This window comes from Sinocyclocheilus anshuiensis, unplaced genomic scaffold (assembly GCF_001515605.1).
Source record: "Sinocyclocheilus anshuiensis isolate Anshui unplaced genomic scaffold, SAMN03320099.WGS_v1.1 scaffold355, whole genome shotgun sequence".
In the NCBI taxonomy this organism is placed as follows: Eukaryota; Metazoa; Chordata; class Actinopteri; order Cypriniformes; family Cyprinidae; genus Sinocyclocheilus; species Sinocyclocheilus anshuiensis.
Genome location: NW_015549571.1, coordinates 215199 through 233060, shown reverse-complemented (window position 1 = coordinate 233060; position 17862 = coordinate 215199). Strand labels below are relative to the sequence as shown.

General features: G+C 35.8%; 1 protein-coding gene across 1 annotated transcript in view; it reads left to right on the top strand.

Moving 5' to 3' along the window:
* Window positions 1-983: 983 nt before the first annotated feature.
* The window catches only part of LOC107657345 (alkyldihydroxyacetonephosphate synthase, peroxisomal-like), a gene marked incomplete at its 5' end in the record, with an annotated part of 58503 nt that continues 41624 nt past the window's right edge, over window positions 984-17862 (top strand). Inside the window, 7 exons of the mRNA XM_016445387.1 lie at window positions 984-1207; window positions 11844-11933; window positions 14513-14603; window positions 14707-14827; window positions 15888-15962; window positions 17036-17107; window positions 17626-17705. Coding sequence (XP_016300873.1) covers window positions 984-1207; window positions 11844-11933; window positions 14513-14603; window positions 14707-14827; window positions 15888-15962; window positions 17036-17107; window positions 17626-17705 — 753 coding nt within the window. The remainder of the gene's footprint in view (window positions 1208-11843; window positions 11934-14512; window positions 14604-14706; window positions 14828-15887; window positions 15963-17035; window positions 17108-17625; window positions 17706-17862) is intronic.

Genomic DNA, 17862 nt, shown 5'->3' with positions numbered 1-17862 from the left:
ACACACACATATATATATATATATATATATATATATATATAATTCGATTGTAGAATTTTACAGTTGGAGTTATTTAAGATATGAACACAAATTATGAAAATGATAGAAAATACAATAAAAATGTATATATTTTGATGTATTATGAATAATTGCCACTGTGTGAATAATGTCCTCAAAATGCATTTAACATAGGCTATAACATATGACATTGTCAAATGTAATGTAATCTAATAGCTATATAATAATCTATTACAGCTATAATATTTGTAAGTACGTATTTATAGATTACTTAATCAGTTACCAGCCCTATATATAGCCTATATATTTTGTCAATTCATATCTTTGACGATTTTTGATTATTTTATTATTGTAGAATTTTAGAATGACTATTTTAGAATGATTACATTTTAAATGTAATATAATCTAATTACAACTATAATGTTTGGAATCAGATTTTGTATTTGATTAGGCTACTTAATCAGTTACCAGCACTATATAGCCTATATATAGTTTGTTATTTCATATTTTTGACGATTTCCTTATTTTATTATTATTGTAGAATTTTAGAATTGCTATTTTAGAATGATTAAATATGTATTTAAAAAACACCTAAATACTATCATATTAGCAATATATATATATATATATATATATATATAATCTTTTCCCTGGTATTATTAGAGATAAGATAGTGATAGATACTGAAAAAGTGGTATCTACTAACTAAAAATAAACAGCATGGTTTAGGGTTTATTTTAAGGGAAATCCAACTATCATATTAGCAATATATATATATATATATATATATATAATCTTTTCCCTGGTATTATTAGAGATAAGATAGTGATAGATACTGAAAAAGTGGTATCTACTAACTAAAAATAAACAGCATGGTTTAGGGTTTATTTTAAGGGAAATCCTCTGTATTCCAATAGCGCACCGGAGCAGAGCGCGCGGGGAGGGAGGCGGAGCGCGGTGCATGATGGGACGTGGGTGTGATCTCCATCAGCCGCCCGCTGACCTCTGACAGCAAACACGGAAGCAGCATGGCGTCAAACAGCAGCAGCGCACAGCAGAGACTCAGGATCATAGCCGGACATTTGCAGAAACGGCCAGAAGATGAAAACGCGAGCGTCGCTACGCAGGAGTGCAAAGCCGAGGCGCCCCGGTCCGAGCCGAGCAGCGCGACACCGGTACCGAGGAGGAGGTATGTGCGAGTCAGCCTGTGTGCTGAGAGACCCGGCTCTTCACACAGACTCACAAATAAACACTGCGTTGCGATTAAACAGCAGTCGCGTTAAGCAGTAGAGCAGCAGAAGCGGGCGATACATTGTATCAGTTTGTGCGCTCTAGAGCTGGATCTAAACAAAGTGTCCATTCATCCCGGAGGTGGGTGCGGTGGCGCGCGATATCTGCACACTGAGGGACACTTCGCATCTGGTTTTCTCTTGACACAGAGCATTGTGCTTATTGCAGCAGTTCAGCGAGCAAACCAGTGCTGAAGAAGACGCGTGTCTGCTGCTGGTTCCTCCAGTGCACATTATAAACGCGCATCAGCCCTTAAAGCTATAGGTCACCCAAAAATAATGTCTGTCGTCATCTACCCAGCCCCAAGTTAACGAGATTGAAGAACCAGGGCAAATTTTCAGTTAATAGCTTACATTTGGGTCTGTCCCTCACAGAAGTCATGTGGAGCGAGACATATGGTGCTATATGAAATACGTTCCATCTATAGAAACTGGTTTTGTTTAACAAGCTTTAGCTTTAATAATGTGACAGTCTTTTAATTTGGGTCCTCTGAAAGTCTCCAGAGGCTCTTTTGGAGAATATATATAGAGCTTGGTGACCTTAACTCTTGAATAATCTGCTAATAATAATTAATGATTGTGGAAGGCGTTGACTGACAGTCTGAGTTTCGGGGCCTTCTGTCTATAAAGATTGAAACCCCCATTGATTCTGATTCCTCTGTTTTCAGACATGTGCTTTCACTGGACGTGATGGTGCTTCTGTAATCGGAAAGGGCGTTGGTTATTTCTGTCTGTCTGTAGAGTCGACAGCACTAGCCTGAGGCTCTTCACTGCATCACTGGGGTGTTTATTACACACTTATGGTCAATAATCTCCATGCTACTTGCTTTTCTTTGTTGACAGCTGGTATCACTTTACTCTTATAATTTAGTGGATAGATTATTGGTCATGCAGTCTATTGTTATGAATGTTAGCTAATATGAGGTGATCTCCCCACAAGTTGTATTTTGTATGTCAAAAGTTAGTATGGCAGAGCTGTGCTCTGGTTGGATGAGGGCTGTGGCGGCCTTACTTTGTATTTCCTGAGAGTGAAAATGTACTTCCTTCATGTGGGATAATGGCACTGTGCTGCCATCTAGTGCTGGACATTGAACAACCTTTAACCTACCGAGCCCCAGCGGAAAGATTTTAGTATTTAGATTTTTCAAATGATTGAGATATTATTATTATTATTATTTTTTGTCATATCCTGTTTTCTCCGAATGAACTTCTCAGTATGAACCCACACTTGCGGTCTTTGCACTTGACCACTTGCATGACATATTTCCTGTTTTTGGCCCAAGTGGGTATGAAGACCACAAAGGCCTGTCCAAATACCCACACTTGCAGTCTTGGTCACTTGAGCGCATGCACGCAGCAGGAAGTAAGTGCGTAAGACTGTCCCAGGTCTTAAAAACACCAAAGCACAGTGCCCTTAATGCACACTAAATCCACACTATCTCATATATAACGCTCTGGGAGTGGTATTCGAGGCTAAGTGTATCCCATCATGCATCGTGTTCTGGAAATAAATTGTGAGACTTTTTGAGACATTTCAGAACAATACAGGAACTATTTTATCCGATAGTAGTGTATATCCAGTGTGGTGCATTGATAAGATACTGCTGGAGTTTCTGTATGTGTTAAATGTTTGATGTCAAAGAGAAATGGTAGATGTAAAGGTTGTTGAACTGCCTATAGTCATTGGCAACATTTGCTTTGCAGCATTATCTCATCTTGCCAGGCATTATACTGAAGGGGTTTAAAACATTTCCTCTTGATAGTGTGTGCCAGATGAACAAAACTGCTCAAAAATAAATCACTCATCAAGAATTGTTGGTTTTTGGCCATTGGTTTTTACCTGTCGGGTCCATTTTGTTGGTCTTGTTTTGTTAGCTGGAGAAGTTTCCTGATATCATGAGAAAAACATACTGTAAATACCTTACAAGGTGGTGATTTTGTATGAATTTGTATAATGTGATTAATGTGGTAAAGTACGATTTTTAGAAAAAAAAGCATGAAGATGACCAGCGTTTGTGCATGGGGCGCAAGCAGATCTTCCAAAAACATATGATAGAGACTGGACGAATTCATACAAATTAGCCACCAGTTGCCATAATGTAAAATAAATACCAATTGCCATGAGAGTGTATTTGTCGCCTTGGACTTACACAGACACCTAGTGGTGTGGATGTGTAAACATTGTCAAAGAACATAAAGTAAATTGTGGCCACATAAGCAATATTTAGCAAAAATGTTTCCCATTGCCATGTAGACGTAGTGACAAAGAAAGCCACTTTCAAACCAAGCAATGTTTCTGCTAGTTAAGGTGGTGAAGTTGCAAGGCTTACTTGAACATGAGCGAAATCTGTATTGGGGACGTTTTTGGCCTTACGCGAGACTCCTGTGTTGGGGAAAGTTACTTTTAGTAATGCATTACAGTGTTACGTTACTCAATAAAAAAGTAACTAATTGCATTACCTGGTTACTTTTTATGGAATGTAATGCATTACATTTACTTTTGCATTACTTTTTGTCACCTGAGCTGGGCTTGCTTATTTATTATTAATCGATGGTCCTTCGCAGAGATTGGTCACTATTTCTTTTTAATGTGATTTAGTTTGCAATTACATGTTTGACTATACCTGACCGAAACGTTGTAAATAAACTTTTTTGATACTTTTTTTGCAAAGTTTGGCAGTGTGCAGGATTTGTTTTGTTTTTCAATAACAAAAAAGCCAAAAGTTATATTTTTGGCAACTGTAAAGGCCCTTTCACACAAAAAGGGAAATGAATAAGCCTCGGGCTGAAGGAAGTGCCTCTGCACCTCACTCTCAATTCCTCTCAACACGGGGACGGGAGAGGAGTCAGTGAATGGGAAAACAAAGTAACTTGCCTTACTTATTTAAAAAAGTAACAGATAGGCCTATTTTCTTGTAAAATGTAAAAGTAATGAGTTACTTTACTAGTTACTAGGGTTGCAAAGGGGTGAAAATTGTTTTGGTAAGCTTCTGGAAGCTTTCCAAAAATCCCTGGAATATTCAAAAAAATCCTGGAATGTTTCCAAAATTTCTGGAATGTTTCTGAAATTTAACCCTACTAGTTACTTGAAAAAAGTAATCTGATTATGTAACTTGCATTACTTGTAATGCGTTACCCTCAACACTGCTCCTGAACGTGTGGGTTCCTGTTGAAATCTCTTGATTTTGCCTCAAAAATTTGCAGAGAAATGGCAAATTGACCACATCTTTAAGTTGTTAAAAATGCTTTGAGGTTAGGCCTAAACTGTGCACCTTTAAAGGGGTCATATGATGCGATTTCAATTTTTCCTTTGAGGGGCGTAACATTTCCGTCTCACGCTTGAGGTATTCGGCCAATCACAACGCTCTGGATAGCCGGCCAATCACAGCACACCTCGCTTTTTCAGACCGATGAGCTTTGTAAAAATCGACGCGTTTCAGAAAGGCGGGGCATAGAGGAGAAACAATAATGTACAGTATGTGGAAAATAATGTGTTTTTTGAACCTTAAACCGCATAAACACATTTCATTACACCAAATACACAAAATAATGTTCTTTTTAGCAGCATCATATGACCCCTTTAAATAAGTTAAATGGATAGTTCTCCAAAAAAAAAAAAAATCTTCGTTTACTGATCCTCAAATGTGTTTTTTAAATTTATTTATTATTTAAATAAAATGCGATGTAAGTCAGTGGCTACCGTCAACTGTTTTATGGTACAAATATTCTTACCAACATTCTTCAAAATATCAGAATAGCAATTTTGTGTTCAGCAGAAGAAAGCAAGTCATGATATAGGTGAGTAGAAGACAGAATTTGATGGTAGGAATAGTCTGCCTTGTCTTTTAGTTTACAATGCTTAAAAAATCCATAAAGTATTTTCCTGTGCGATTTATGCTGGACATAGCGTAATATAGCATAAACACTGCTCTTTGCTGTTGAGAAGTCCTCATGAACGGCTGTGCATTTGATGAGTGCTTTAGGGTTTGACTGTGTCTGTTTCTCAGAAGATTCCTGTCTCTGATCACCCTCTCGCGTGTTTCTGCAATCTGACAGTGTGTGTGTTTTGAGTCGAGTCCCACAGCGGGCGCAGCGCTCCAGAGATCACAGCTGCACTGAAGCCTGGAGGGATCATCGTGCGCTTTAGTTGGCTTGATAAGCAAATCATTGATCAGCAATCATCACACTTATCGTTACTCATGTGTAGAGGTCTGAGAAACGAGAAGAGAAGTGTGCTGTTAGTGATTGGCCGTGGCTAAAGACCACAAACCAGTTGACGGTTCAAGTTAAGATAATATCCTCACAACCAGAGCTGGGTAGATTCCTTACAAATTGTAGTCTGTTACTGATTCCAAATTACATGACAAAAATTGTAGTTAGTAACGTAATCCATTACATTACATATTTTAGGTAATATAATCAGAGTACTTTTAGATTACTTTTGAAATATCCCATTTCTCACATTGATTTAAATAGGATACCAATTTTGTACCATATTAAGAGTAAGAAAATATATTCCACTCATTGTTATCAACAATATGAAGTGCATTAAACATTATATTACATCAAGTTTTCCCAAACTGGGTTTGTGAAGGACCTGCAGGGGGTTTATGAGTTTATTAAAAAGCTCAATTAATTAATTAAATCATAATTTTTTTTTTATTATTGTGTAAATAATATGTAATCATGTAGGCTAATCCATAAAAAAAGTAACCGTAGTCTGATTTACAAATATTTTAAAATGTAATTTAATCTAATTACAAGTACTTAATTTTTGGAATCGGATTACGCCATCCAGATTACATGTAATCAGTTACTTCCCAGCTCTGCTCACAACTATAAATAAGGGTTTTCGTAATTTAAGGAGAATGTGATGTGGAGGAACATTATAAACTGTTCATTTAAGGTTATTACTTCATCAGCACTGATTAGAGGTAAACTAAGACTTTTCTATACATAGTGTAAGCAGTTTAACATAGCATTATTTCTGTTTATTTTATGTTATAGGCAGATTTTATATATTTTTGAAAGAAGTCTTGTAAAGAATGCTTGTAAAGGTTGCATTTATTTGATGAGAAATACAGTAAAACAGTAATATTGTGAAATATTATAAGTTTTAAATTGACAAATTGATCAGTGAAATGTTATGCTTGATAAAACTTGTCAAGCATAAGAGAACAAACTTCAAAATTTCAAAACTCAAATTGTCACTTTTAAAATCATTTTTAATGACAGTTCAATGTTAAAAAATATTAATGGATACAGAAAATTATCCTTTTATTTTATTTTTTCTTTTATTTTCAAACCAAAACATTTTCTCATGGCATAATTTTGTTAAACAGTTTTGCACTCAATTAACCCTTCTCAAAAACCCGCCCTCCTTAGTTACTGTTGCTTTGTCCGACAAGCCATGCCACTCTCACACTACACACCATGTTCTCACAGTAAAAAATACATCGCAGAGCAAAGAGGAAACTGATACAAATATTCTTACCAACATTCTTCAGAATATCAGAATAGCAATTTTGTGTTCAGCAGAAGAAAGCAAGTCATGATATAGGTGAGTAGAAGACAGAATTTGATGGTAGGAATAGTCTGCCTTGTCTTTTAGTTTACAATGCTTAAAAAATCCATAAAGTATTTTCCTGTGCGATTTATGCTGGACATAGCGTAATATAGCATAAACACTGCTCTTTGCTGTTGAGAAGTCCTCATGAACGGCTGTGCATTTGATGAGTGCTTTAGGGTTTGACTGTGTCTGTTTCTCAGAAGATTCCTGTCTCTGATCACCCTCTCGCGTGTTTCTGCAATCTGACAGTGTGTGTGTTTTGAGTCGAGTCCCACAGCGGGCGCAGCGCTCCAGAGATCACAGCTGCACTGAAGCCTGGAGGGATCATCGTGCGCTTTAGTTGGCTTGATAAGCAAATCATTGATCAGCAATCATCACACTTATCGTTACTCATGTGTAGAGGTCTGAGAAACGAGAAGAGAAGTGTGCTGTTAGTGATTGGCCGTGGCTAAAGACCACAAACCAGTTGACGGTTCAAGTTAAGATAATATCCTCACAACCAGAGCTGGGTAGATTCCTTACAAATTGTAGTCTGTTACTGATTCCAAATTACATGACAAAAATTGTAGTTAGTAACGTAATCCATTACATTACATATTTTAGGTAATATAATCAGAGTACTTTTAGATTACTTTTGAAATATCCCATTTCTCACATTGATTTAAATAGGATACCAATTTTGTACCATATTAAGAGTAAGAAAATATATTCCACTCATTGTTATCAACAATATGAAGTGCATTAAACATTATATTACATCAAGTTTTCCCAAACTGGGTTTGTGAAGGACCTGCAGGGGGTTTATGAGTTTATTAAAAAGCTCAATTAATTAATTAAATCATAATTTTTTTTTTATTATTGTGTAAATAATATGTAATCATGTAGGCTAATCCATAAAAAAAGTAACCGTAGTCTGATTTACAAATATTTTAAAATGTAATTTAATCTAATTACAAGTACTTAATTTTTGGAATCGGATTACGCCATCCAGATTACATGTAATCAGTTACTTCCCAGCTCTGCTCACAACTATAAATAAGGGTTTTCGTAATTTAAGGAGAATGTGATGTGGAGGAACATTATAAACTGTTCATTTAAGGTTATTACTTCATCAGCACTGATGAGAGGTAAACTCTATACATACTATACATAGTGTAAGCAGTTTAACATAGCATTATTTCTGTTTATTTTATGTTATAGGCATATTTTTGAATTTATTTTATGTTATAGGCAGATTTTATATATTTTTGAAAGAAGTCTTGTAAAGAATGCTTGTAACGGTTGCATTTATTTGATGAGAAATACAGTAAAACAGTAATATTGTGAAATATTATAAGTTTTAAATTGACAAATTGATCAGTGAAATGTTATGCTTGATAAAACTTGTCAAGCATAAGAGAACAAAATTTCAAATTTCAAAACTCAAATTGTCACTTTTAAAATCATTTTTAATGACAGTTCAATGTTAAAAATGGATACAGGATACAGAAAATTATCCTTTTATTTTATTTTTTCTTTTATTTTCAAACCAAAACATTTTCTCATGGCATAATTTTGTTAAACAGTTTTGCACTCAATTAACCCTTCTCAAAAACCCGCCCTCCTTAGTTACTGTTGCTTTGTCCGACAAGCCATGCCACTCTCACACTACACACCATGTTCTCACAGTAAAAAATACATCGCAGAGCAAAGAGGAAACTGACAACACGCTGACAGACAAGACCGAGCAGGGGCCCGTTTCAATAAGGAGGTTCAACCAACTCTGGGTTAAAACTTGAACTCTGAGTTGACTTACTCTGTGAGATGGGGAACTGTTGAGTTTTCGGTTTCAGAACAGCTGAATTGAGTTAGTTCAATCGACTCTGAGTAGGTCGACTCTGAGTTAAGCGCGTGCACCACGACTATGAAAAGCCATGAACAATGGAGCTCCGATATTATGATTCACCATGGCAACAGCACCCGACAAAAAGACTTCTGCATCAGAGTCAATACACGTTTAATTCTTATCACTGTTATAATATCACAGGTGAAAACTGGCAGAACGGCAGGTTATTGAACTAATAGGCTATTCATTTTCATTGTATCCCACAGGCAAAAAAATATAAAATAATAATAATAATAATTTAAAGTAGTCTGTTTTATTCAAACAATTATGAACATTTTTGCATTTAGATACAGAAGAACTTTGCCTGTTGAATATTAAAAACAAATGAACAAACAAAAAATCTGGATATTCATGTCTACCATGCAAATCAACTGTTCCTGCTCATTCCCAGACTGGATCTCTTCTCTCCACTTTCCCTAATTGCAGATTCAATTATTAAATTTGTCAGTATTAATATTTTTATGCTTAGATTTTTTGGGGGGGATCAAACTGTAACACCGTGTGTCCCAACCAGACACGACGCGATAAAAAGTATCTTTTCTATGTAGTTTTTGTCCTAACCACCCGTGACAGCGACACTAACCGACAATAACAGACACGGAAATCGATTGTAGAAATGGTTTTTATTTTCTGCGACGTCGCGGCAGGAACAACATAAGTAACACTGCTATGTTGCCATATGCAATCGACTGAGTAGGTTGACTCTGAGTTTAGCGCGTGTACAACGACTATGAAAAGCCATGATCAATGGAGCTCCGATATTACGATGCACCATGGCAACAGCACCCGACAAAAAGACGTTGCATACTTCAGAGTCAATACAAGTTTAATTCTTATCACTGTTATAATATCACAGGTGAAAACTGGCAGAACGGTAGGTTATTGAACTAATAGGCTATTCATTTTCATGGTATTCCACGGGCAACAAAATATTGAATAATAATTTAAGTGCATTTTTCTTATTTTACAAATGATCTGAGGGTAAGAAAAATACGGCAGCGGCTATTTACATCCTAACCACCCGTGACAGCGACACTAACCGACAATAACAGACACGGAAATCGATTGTAGAAATGGTTTTTATTTTCTGCGACGTCGCGGCAGGAACAACATACAAAATATGACTAATGTCTAATGTGAGTTTGAATATTATTTTGCGTGATCTTTATAGCCATAGCGAAAGCAGCAATAGATATTTTACCTCAGATCTTGAAAATAAATTAGGCTAAAGCAAACTTACGTTAAAACTGTGAACTCACTGGGAACCAACATCCATAACAAAGATGGAATCACTCACTCACTCACTCAAAACTGTTCAGTCCATTCACATTTGAATCATCTATTTTCAGCGTCCACTTTTCTTTACTTCACACTTGCCATGTTTTGCTGTCACATCGTATCTACACTGGACGTGACAAAGCATTATAAATACTTTTATCATTATTAAACACTCGTTAGGCACTTCCAGTTTTAGAACATTTTCTTAATTTTTATTGAAAATAAATTCTAATGTGGTATGTGATGGGAAAAGTGAGAAGAGCGACCTTCAGGACTTCTATAGTAACTCATGAGTGCCTGTTATCATATGTGACCCTGGAGCACAACACTCACTCACTCAAAACTGTTCAGTCCATTCACATTTGAATCATCTATTTTCAGCGTCCACTTTTCTTTACTTCACACTTGCCATGTTTTGCTGTCACATCGTATCTACACTGGACGTGACAAAGCATTGCAAATCATTTGAACTTTGTGTCAGTACGTTATAAATAGAACGAGTCAGCAGTGTTCTGTCGGGGATTTGTCGTGCCGCATCTGTAGACAGCATCACTGATTATAACGAGTTCTATTGTATTTTAATGTGCCGCGCCGCTCGCGTCCGGTGTAGACACGATGTAAGTTAATGTCGCGTTCTGATGCTGCCTTTGAATTTTCATGCCACATTATTTGAAATTAGCGCGGGCCAAACATTTTTCCGCGGGCCGCCTATTGAGGAACCCTGCCGTATAGTGAAAGTCGTTGTTTTGGACCCCACTGGCTTTTATTTGTATGGACAACAGCATTCCTTTAAATATAATTTCCACTTATTCTGGACAAAGATGGAAAGAAGATATTACAAATTTGTCAGGATAAGATGGCTGAAAAGTGTTCAAAATATTGAACAAGTTTATAAGATGTAGCCTACCCTTTTTGCCTTATAGAGCTTGTAAATGATTTATATATTTATGACCATTTACATATTATAAACATTAACCATATATTATACATTTATAGTCAAGTTAACTTTTAAAGATTTTGTTAATTAAGTTTAACAATAATTTCTACAGTTCATTTTGTATGAAGTACACTGTATTTGTACATTTGTCTACACTGGCACTCAAAAGTTTGGGCTCAGTAAGATTTTTTATGTTTTTTTTTTTAAAGAAGTTTCTTCTGCTCATCAAGGCTGTATCTATTTGATAAAAATTACAGAAAAAAATGTAAATTTGTGAAATATTAATGCAATTTAAAATAACTGATTTCTATTTTAATATACTTAAAAATATAATTTATTTCTGTGATGCAAAGCTGTATTTTCAGCATCATTACTCCAGTCTTCAGTGTCACATGATCCTTCAGAAATCATTGTAATATGCTGATTTATTATCAATGTTGGTGTAGCAATAGCCAACAATACATTGTATGGGTCAAAATTATTGATTTTTCTTTTATGCCAAAAATCATTAGGATATTAAGTAAAGATCATGTTCCATGAAGATATTTTGTACATTTCCTACCGTAAATATATCAAAACTTAATTTTTGATTGGTAATATGCATTGCTAAGAACTTAATTTGGACAACTTTAAAAGCGATTTTCTCAATATTTAGATTTTTTTGCACCCTCAGATTCCAGATTTTCAAATAGTTGTATCTCAGCCAAATATTGTCCTATCCTAACAAAGGATCAGGTCACTATAATGGCCACTAAAATGGAATATTATATTTGTAGACGTAAAGATGAAGGTTGTATATCATTGAATTTTCTTTGCTATTGGCTGTTGTAAAATGGCACGTAAACTCAAGCGCTCTCTCTCTCTCAGACAGGAGATCATGAAGTGGAATGGCTGGGGTTACAGTGACTCGAGGTTCCTCTTCAATAAAAAGGGTCAAGCAGAGTTCACAGGGAAACGGTGAGTATGAGGCACCAAACAAACACCAGTTAGACTCAGAATAGACGTATAGACTCCGATATTTTTACTGCACTGATTGAAATCTGTGGATTTCAACATGATATACAGTAAATGTGTTAATCAATCAGAGCTGACAGCACTACAATCTTAGTGATGATTCACCAAAAAATGAAAAATCTGTACTTTTTTTTTTTTTACTCTGTACTCTTACTTTGAATTTTCATGCCACATTATTTGAAATTAGCGCGGGCCAAACATTTTTCCGCGGGCCGCCTATTGAGGAACCCTGCCGTATAGTGAAAGTCGTTGTTTTGGACCCCACTGGCTTTTATTTGTATGGACAACAGCATTCCTTTAAATATAATTTCCACTTATTCTGGACAAAGATGGAAAGAAGATATTACAAATTTGTCAGGATAAGATGGCTGAAAAGTGTTCAAAATATTGAACAAGTTTATAAGATGTAGCCTACCCTTTTTGCCTTATAGAGCTTGTAAATGATTTATATATTTATGACCATTTACATATTATAAACATTAACCATATATTATACATTTATAGTCAAGTTAACTTTTAAAGATTTTGTTAATTAAGTTTAACAATAATTTCTACAGTTCATTTTGTATGAAGTACACTGTATTTGTACATTTGTCTACACTGGCACTCAAAAGTTTGGGCTCAGTAAGATTTTTTATGTTTTTTTTTTTAAAGAAGTTTCTTCTGCTCATCAAGGCTGTATCTATTTGATAAAAATTACAGAAAAAAATGTAAATTTGTGAAATATTAATGCAATTTAAAATAACTGATTTCTATTTTAATATACTTAAAAATATAATTTATTTCTGTGATGCAAAGCTGTATTTTCAGCATCATTACTCCAGTCTTCAGTGTCACATGATCCTTCAGAAATCATTGTAATATGCTGATTTATTATCAATGTTGGAAACAGTTGTGCTGCTTAATATTTTTTGGGACCTGTGATACTTGTGTCAGGATTCTTTGATAAATAAACAGTCTTTATTCAAAATAGAAATGTTGTGTTACAATATACAATACTAATCAAAAGTTTGGGGTCAGTAAATTTTTTCTTTCTTTTTTTTTTTTTTTTTTTTAAAGAAATTCTACAGTTCAGTCGAAACATACAGTATTCTTCTCAAGTGCATGAATGCTTCTAGCTATGCAAGGACAATTTTGGGCATTGTAGTGTTTTGAAACGTGTCATTGTGCTTTTTAAACATCTGCATAGAGGACACTAGCATAAACAGCCTCTCACACAGAGCGTGGCACTCATAAAACTGGCCCGGATGGAGAAGTTTCCCTAAGCACAGTCTCAAGGACCTACAGACACACGCAGTCACACAATGTGTCCTTTTCTGTGTAGTCATACAGACACAGTGGCGCTGCTTAATCTAACACATGCCCAGATGATATGCTGTTGCTTCAGTATTTCATCATAACAAATACAAGGCATGTCATAATATATATATATATATATATATATACGCTGGCTCATGAGATGAGGTCACTGTGCCAGAGAAACAATGTTGCTTTTGTCTGTTATGCCGACTGATGACGTTGCAGCTGCTAGTTGGGAATGGAAAAGTAAAGCGTGTGTGTGTAAATAGAAATATGTGACCCTGGAGCACAAAAGCAGTCTTAAGTCGCTGGGGTATATTTGTAGCAATAGCCAACAATACATTGTATGGGTCAAATTTATTGATTTTTCTTTTATGCCAAAAATCATTAGGATATTAAGTAAAGATCATGTTCCATGAAGATATTTTGTAAATTTTCTACTGTAAATATATCAAAACTTAATTTTTCATTAGTAATATGTATTGCTAAGCACTTTATTTGGACAACTTTAAAGGCCATTTTCTCAATATTTAGATTGTTTTGCACCCTCAGATTCCAGATATTCAGTAGTTGTATCTCGGCCAAATATTGTCCTATCCTAACAAACCATACATCAATGGAAAGCTGATTTATTCCGATGAAAAATTGACCCTTAGGACTGGTTTTGTGGTCCAGGGTCACATATATATTAAGATTTGGTAGGAACTGTCAGCTCCTTTGTGTGGAGGACTAGAGGTGCACGTGATGTAGTTTTTCGTGGTTCAGTGTGGTGTGCTCATGCCATCTAGTGTCTGGAATCTGCACTGCTGCATCTCAACACCAGGGGCCAGCTGCATAAACATCTTAAGACTGTGTCTGAAGAACTAGCAGTTGCCAAGGGGTAATCAGTCTTACGTCTCCAATACAAAGAAGACCAATCTGCCTTTTCATAAAAGTTCTGACCAGTCTTGAGGAAAACTAACTTTTTAAGACTTGTCTAAACAGTTTATGCAACCGGCCCCTGGCAGGACTCATCTGACAGTATTGGGTCAGAGAGTGAGAGTCGTTCATTAGAAAGATTTAATCGATTAAATGAGTCATTAATTGTATACAATTGAGTTGAATTAAGAACCAAAAATCTACATGTTTTACAGGAATCTTTACATGGCAATGCAAATGTAGTTTGCTGTGTTGACTGTAATGAAACCGCTTGACTGAATGGGTGTGTGTTTCGGTGGTTTCAGGTATCGGTTGAGTGGGCTGATTTTGCCAAGTCTGAAGGACTGGTTTGAGGGCACGTTTGGTGCCAATTTACAGCACAGATCTCCTGCGACAGTAAGTCAAGTGTGATATATCGGACCTGCTGTATATCAGACTCTTGTGTGTGTGTGTGTGTGTGTGTGTGTGTAATATGGTGTGTGTGTGTGTCTTCCTCCAGCCCAGTCTGAATTTAAGTGCAGTTGCTCCTCCTAACCTGAACCAGCCCTTCGTCGAGGATCTGAAAGCTGCGGGTCTGGCCGTGTCACATGACCCAGAGGACCGGGTTTTCCGAGCTCATGGTACAGAACTGACATCTTTGTGTTTGGCAGAAAGTTTTCAATTTTTTTTGGTTTCATTTATTCATGTTTTACTTCGTATTTCACCTGTGGGAAATTTGTTTCATAAAGAAATGCAACCTTATTTTGGTAAATCATTTTTCCATTGAATATGACAATGCAAAAATTATAATGGTCCTAAAATAGGTTTTATTTTTGCAGGTTATGTTTTTATTTTCTTTTGATTAAGGGGTGAAATATGAGAATTTTTTTTTTAAATTACAGAGTTTACTTTTAAAAGAGAGTTTGCTAGAAAAAAAAAAGAGATAAATCCGTTTTTATTTTAATTTTGATTTGGTCAAAACACTTTACTCTTTAGTTTATATATGAAAATAAGTCATTTAATTTATTATTCCTAATACACTACAGTTCAAAAGTTTGGGGTCAGTAAGATTTTGTTTTTTTTAATGTTTTTGAAAGAAGTCTCCTATATTCACCAAGGCTACTTGTATTTATCAAAAATACAGTGAAACACAAATAAAATTGCAATATAAAATAACTGTTTTCTATTTTAATGTATTTTGAAATGTCATCTATTATCAGTGACGCAAAGCTGAGTTTTCAGCATGACTACTTTGATTTCTTATTATTATCACTGTTGAAACCCATTGCGCTGCTTCATATTTTTGTGGAAACCGCGATTTTTTTTTTTTAATAGGATTCTTTGATAAATAGAAAGTTCAAAGGAACAGAAGTTATTTGAAACCGAAATGATGAAATGTCTTTACTGTCACTTTTGATCAAGTTAATTAATCCTAAAAGTAATAATTTCTTTAAAAAATAAATCATACTCGCCTAAAACTTATAAATGGTGATATGTTTATTAAGAGGTTACAGTATTACTCAAAACCGTATTGGGTACCTCAAGTTAATAAATTGGACCATAGGTGTTCATATTACAAAAAAGATCAGGAACTCCCTTTTTTCCGTTTATTTGGGTGCTATTTATTGTCTAGTACTTTACTAGTATGAACGAGCTGGATTTGGATGTCTTTCTGAAAGCTTTTTTTCTTGTCGTCCTCAGGTCACTGCCTGCATGAGGTCTTTGCCCTGCGCGAGGGGAGGATAGGACGGGTGCCCGACATGGTGGTTTGGCCGAGTGAGTGACTGCGGGAAAGAGGGCGTTTGCCGTCCAGTGATACTCTAGCTGCTCTCTTATTGGTGGAGTCCTGACGGCACCCATTTCACTCTCTCTGATTGATGGCTGAGCTTTGATTAGAAGAGTACCCAAGCGGCCAGCAAAGCATCTGCCTCCCCGTTATACGCCTCCTTTACCTCAGCGGTTCTCCAATCGTACAGGATTCACCCTCAGAAGATTATCCTGTAACCATCACAGTCGCCCCTCACACACACGAGAAATGCTTGGTTTTTTATGATCTCAATGAAATGTGAATTTGAAATTGATTTGAAATCATGTTCCAGTTGACATTATTTCCAACTGAATACTCTCTTTCACGAAGAAATGTGACGGTTTGTAAACAATAAGGTGCAGTATTGAGCTTAGATTCACTCACTGTGTGTTATTGTGTGGGATGTTTAGTGGGCAGTCAGATGTGCTCCAGTGGGTCAGTGCTAGATATTGATCCACTTATCTGGAGGTAAACGGGATTGAGGTGGGTTTTTTTTTCCCTTTGCAGAACAAAAATGTTCTGCAGTTGTACAGAACTGTTCAAAAGTTCGAAACACAGTAAACACATTATAATGTTCCAAAAGATTTCTGCTTCTTTTGAACTTTCTACTCACTAAAGAATCCTGAAAAAAAGTATCATGGTGTCTGCAAAAATATGAAGCAGCACAACTGTTTTTCGACACTGATAATAATAAGAAATGTTTGAGATGCAATCAGCATATTAAACTGATTTCTGAAGGATCGTGTGACACTGAAGACTGGAGTAATGATGCTGAAAATCCAGCTTTGATCACAGGAACAAATTACAGTTTAAAATAGAAAACAATTATTTTAAATTACAATAATATTTCACAATATTACTGTTTTTACTTTTTATTTCTAAATAAAAATAAATGAAGTCTTGGTGAGCATAAGAGACCTTTCAAAAACATGAAAAAAGTCTTGAACAGTATTCTAGGCGTAAGAGATGTTTTGTTATTAGTGATATGAAAGTGGTTTAAATAAGTTGAGTGGATTATAATGGTCTTTTCATTTGTGTTCAGGCTGTCACAGTGATGTGGAGAAGATTGTGGAGCTGGCCTGCAAACACAACGTCTGCTTGATACCATATGGAGGCAAGTACCTGCATAAATAAAACGCATCTAATGCTGATGATCGGAATTATCATTTTAAATATTGTTTATATATAAAACAAGATGAAAAACTACCACTTTAGCTGTTGCATGTCATTTAACTGTTATAGCTTTAGTTTATGCTTCTTTGCACTTTCCTGCTGTTTTATTCACTTTCCCCTAATTCTGAACACACTCCAAATAAAAATAGCACAAATTAAATGACAAAAAGAACATTGTTTTCTGTAGATTACATTTACACCAAAAGATAAGCTGCACAACTGTTTTCAGAGTTGATGATAATCAATTTCTTGAGCAGCAAATCAGCATATTAGACTGATTTCTGAAGGATTATGTGACACTGAAGACTGGCCAAAAATACATTGTATGGGTCAAAATTATAGATCGCTCTCTCTGTCTCTCTCTCTCTCTCTCTCTCTTTCTCTCTCTCTCTCTCTCTCTGTCTCTCGCGCTCTCTCTCTCTCTCTCTCTCTCTCTCTCTCTCTCTCTCTCTCGATCAGGTGGGACGAGTGTGTCCAGTGCGCTAGAGTGCCCTCGTGAGGAGACTCGCTCCATTGTCTCTTTGGACACATCTCAGATGGTGAGTGTTTGCATGCATGCATGCAGGCAGTACCTCCGTATACGCAGAGTACGCAGGGTGCCGAGAAAAGAATAATGATTGGTTAATTAATAATTATATGGTTTCATTGAATAACACTGTTAAAATACATAATGTAATACAAAATAAACAATTTATG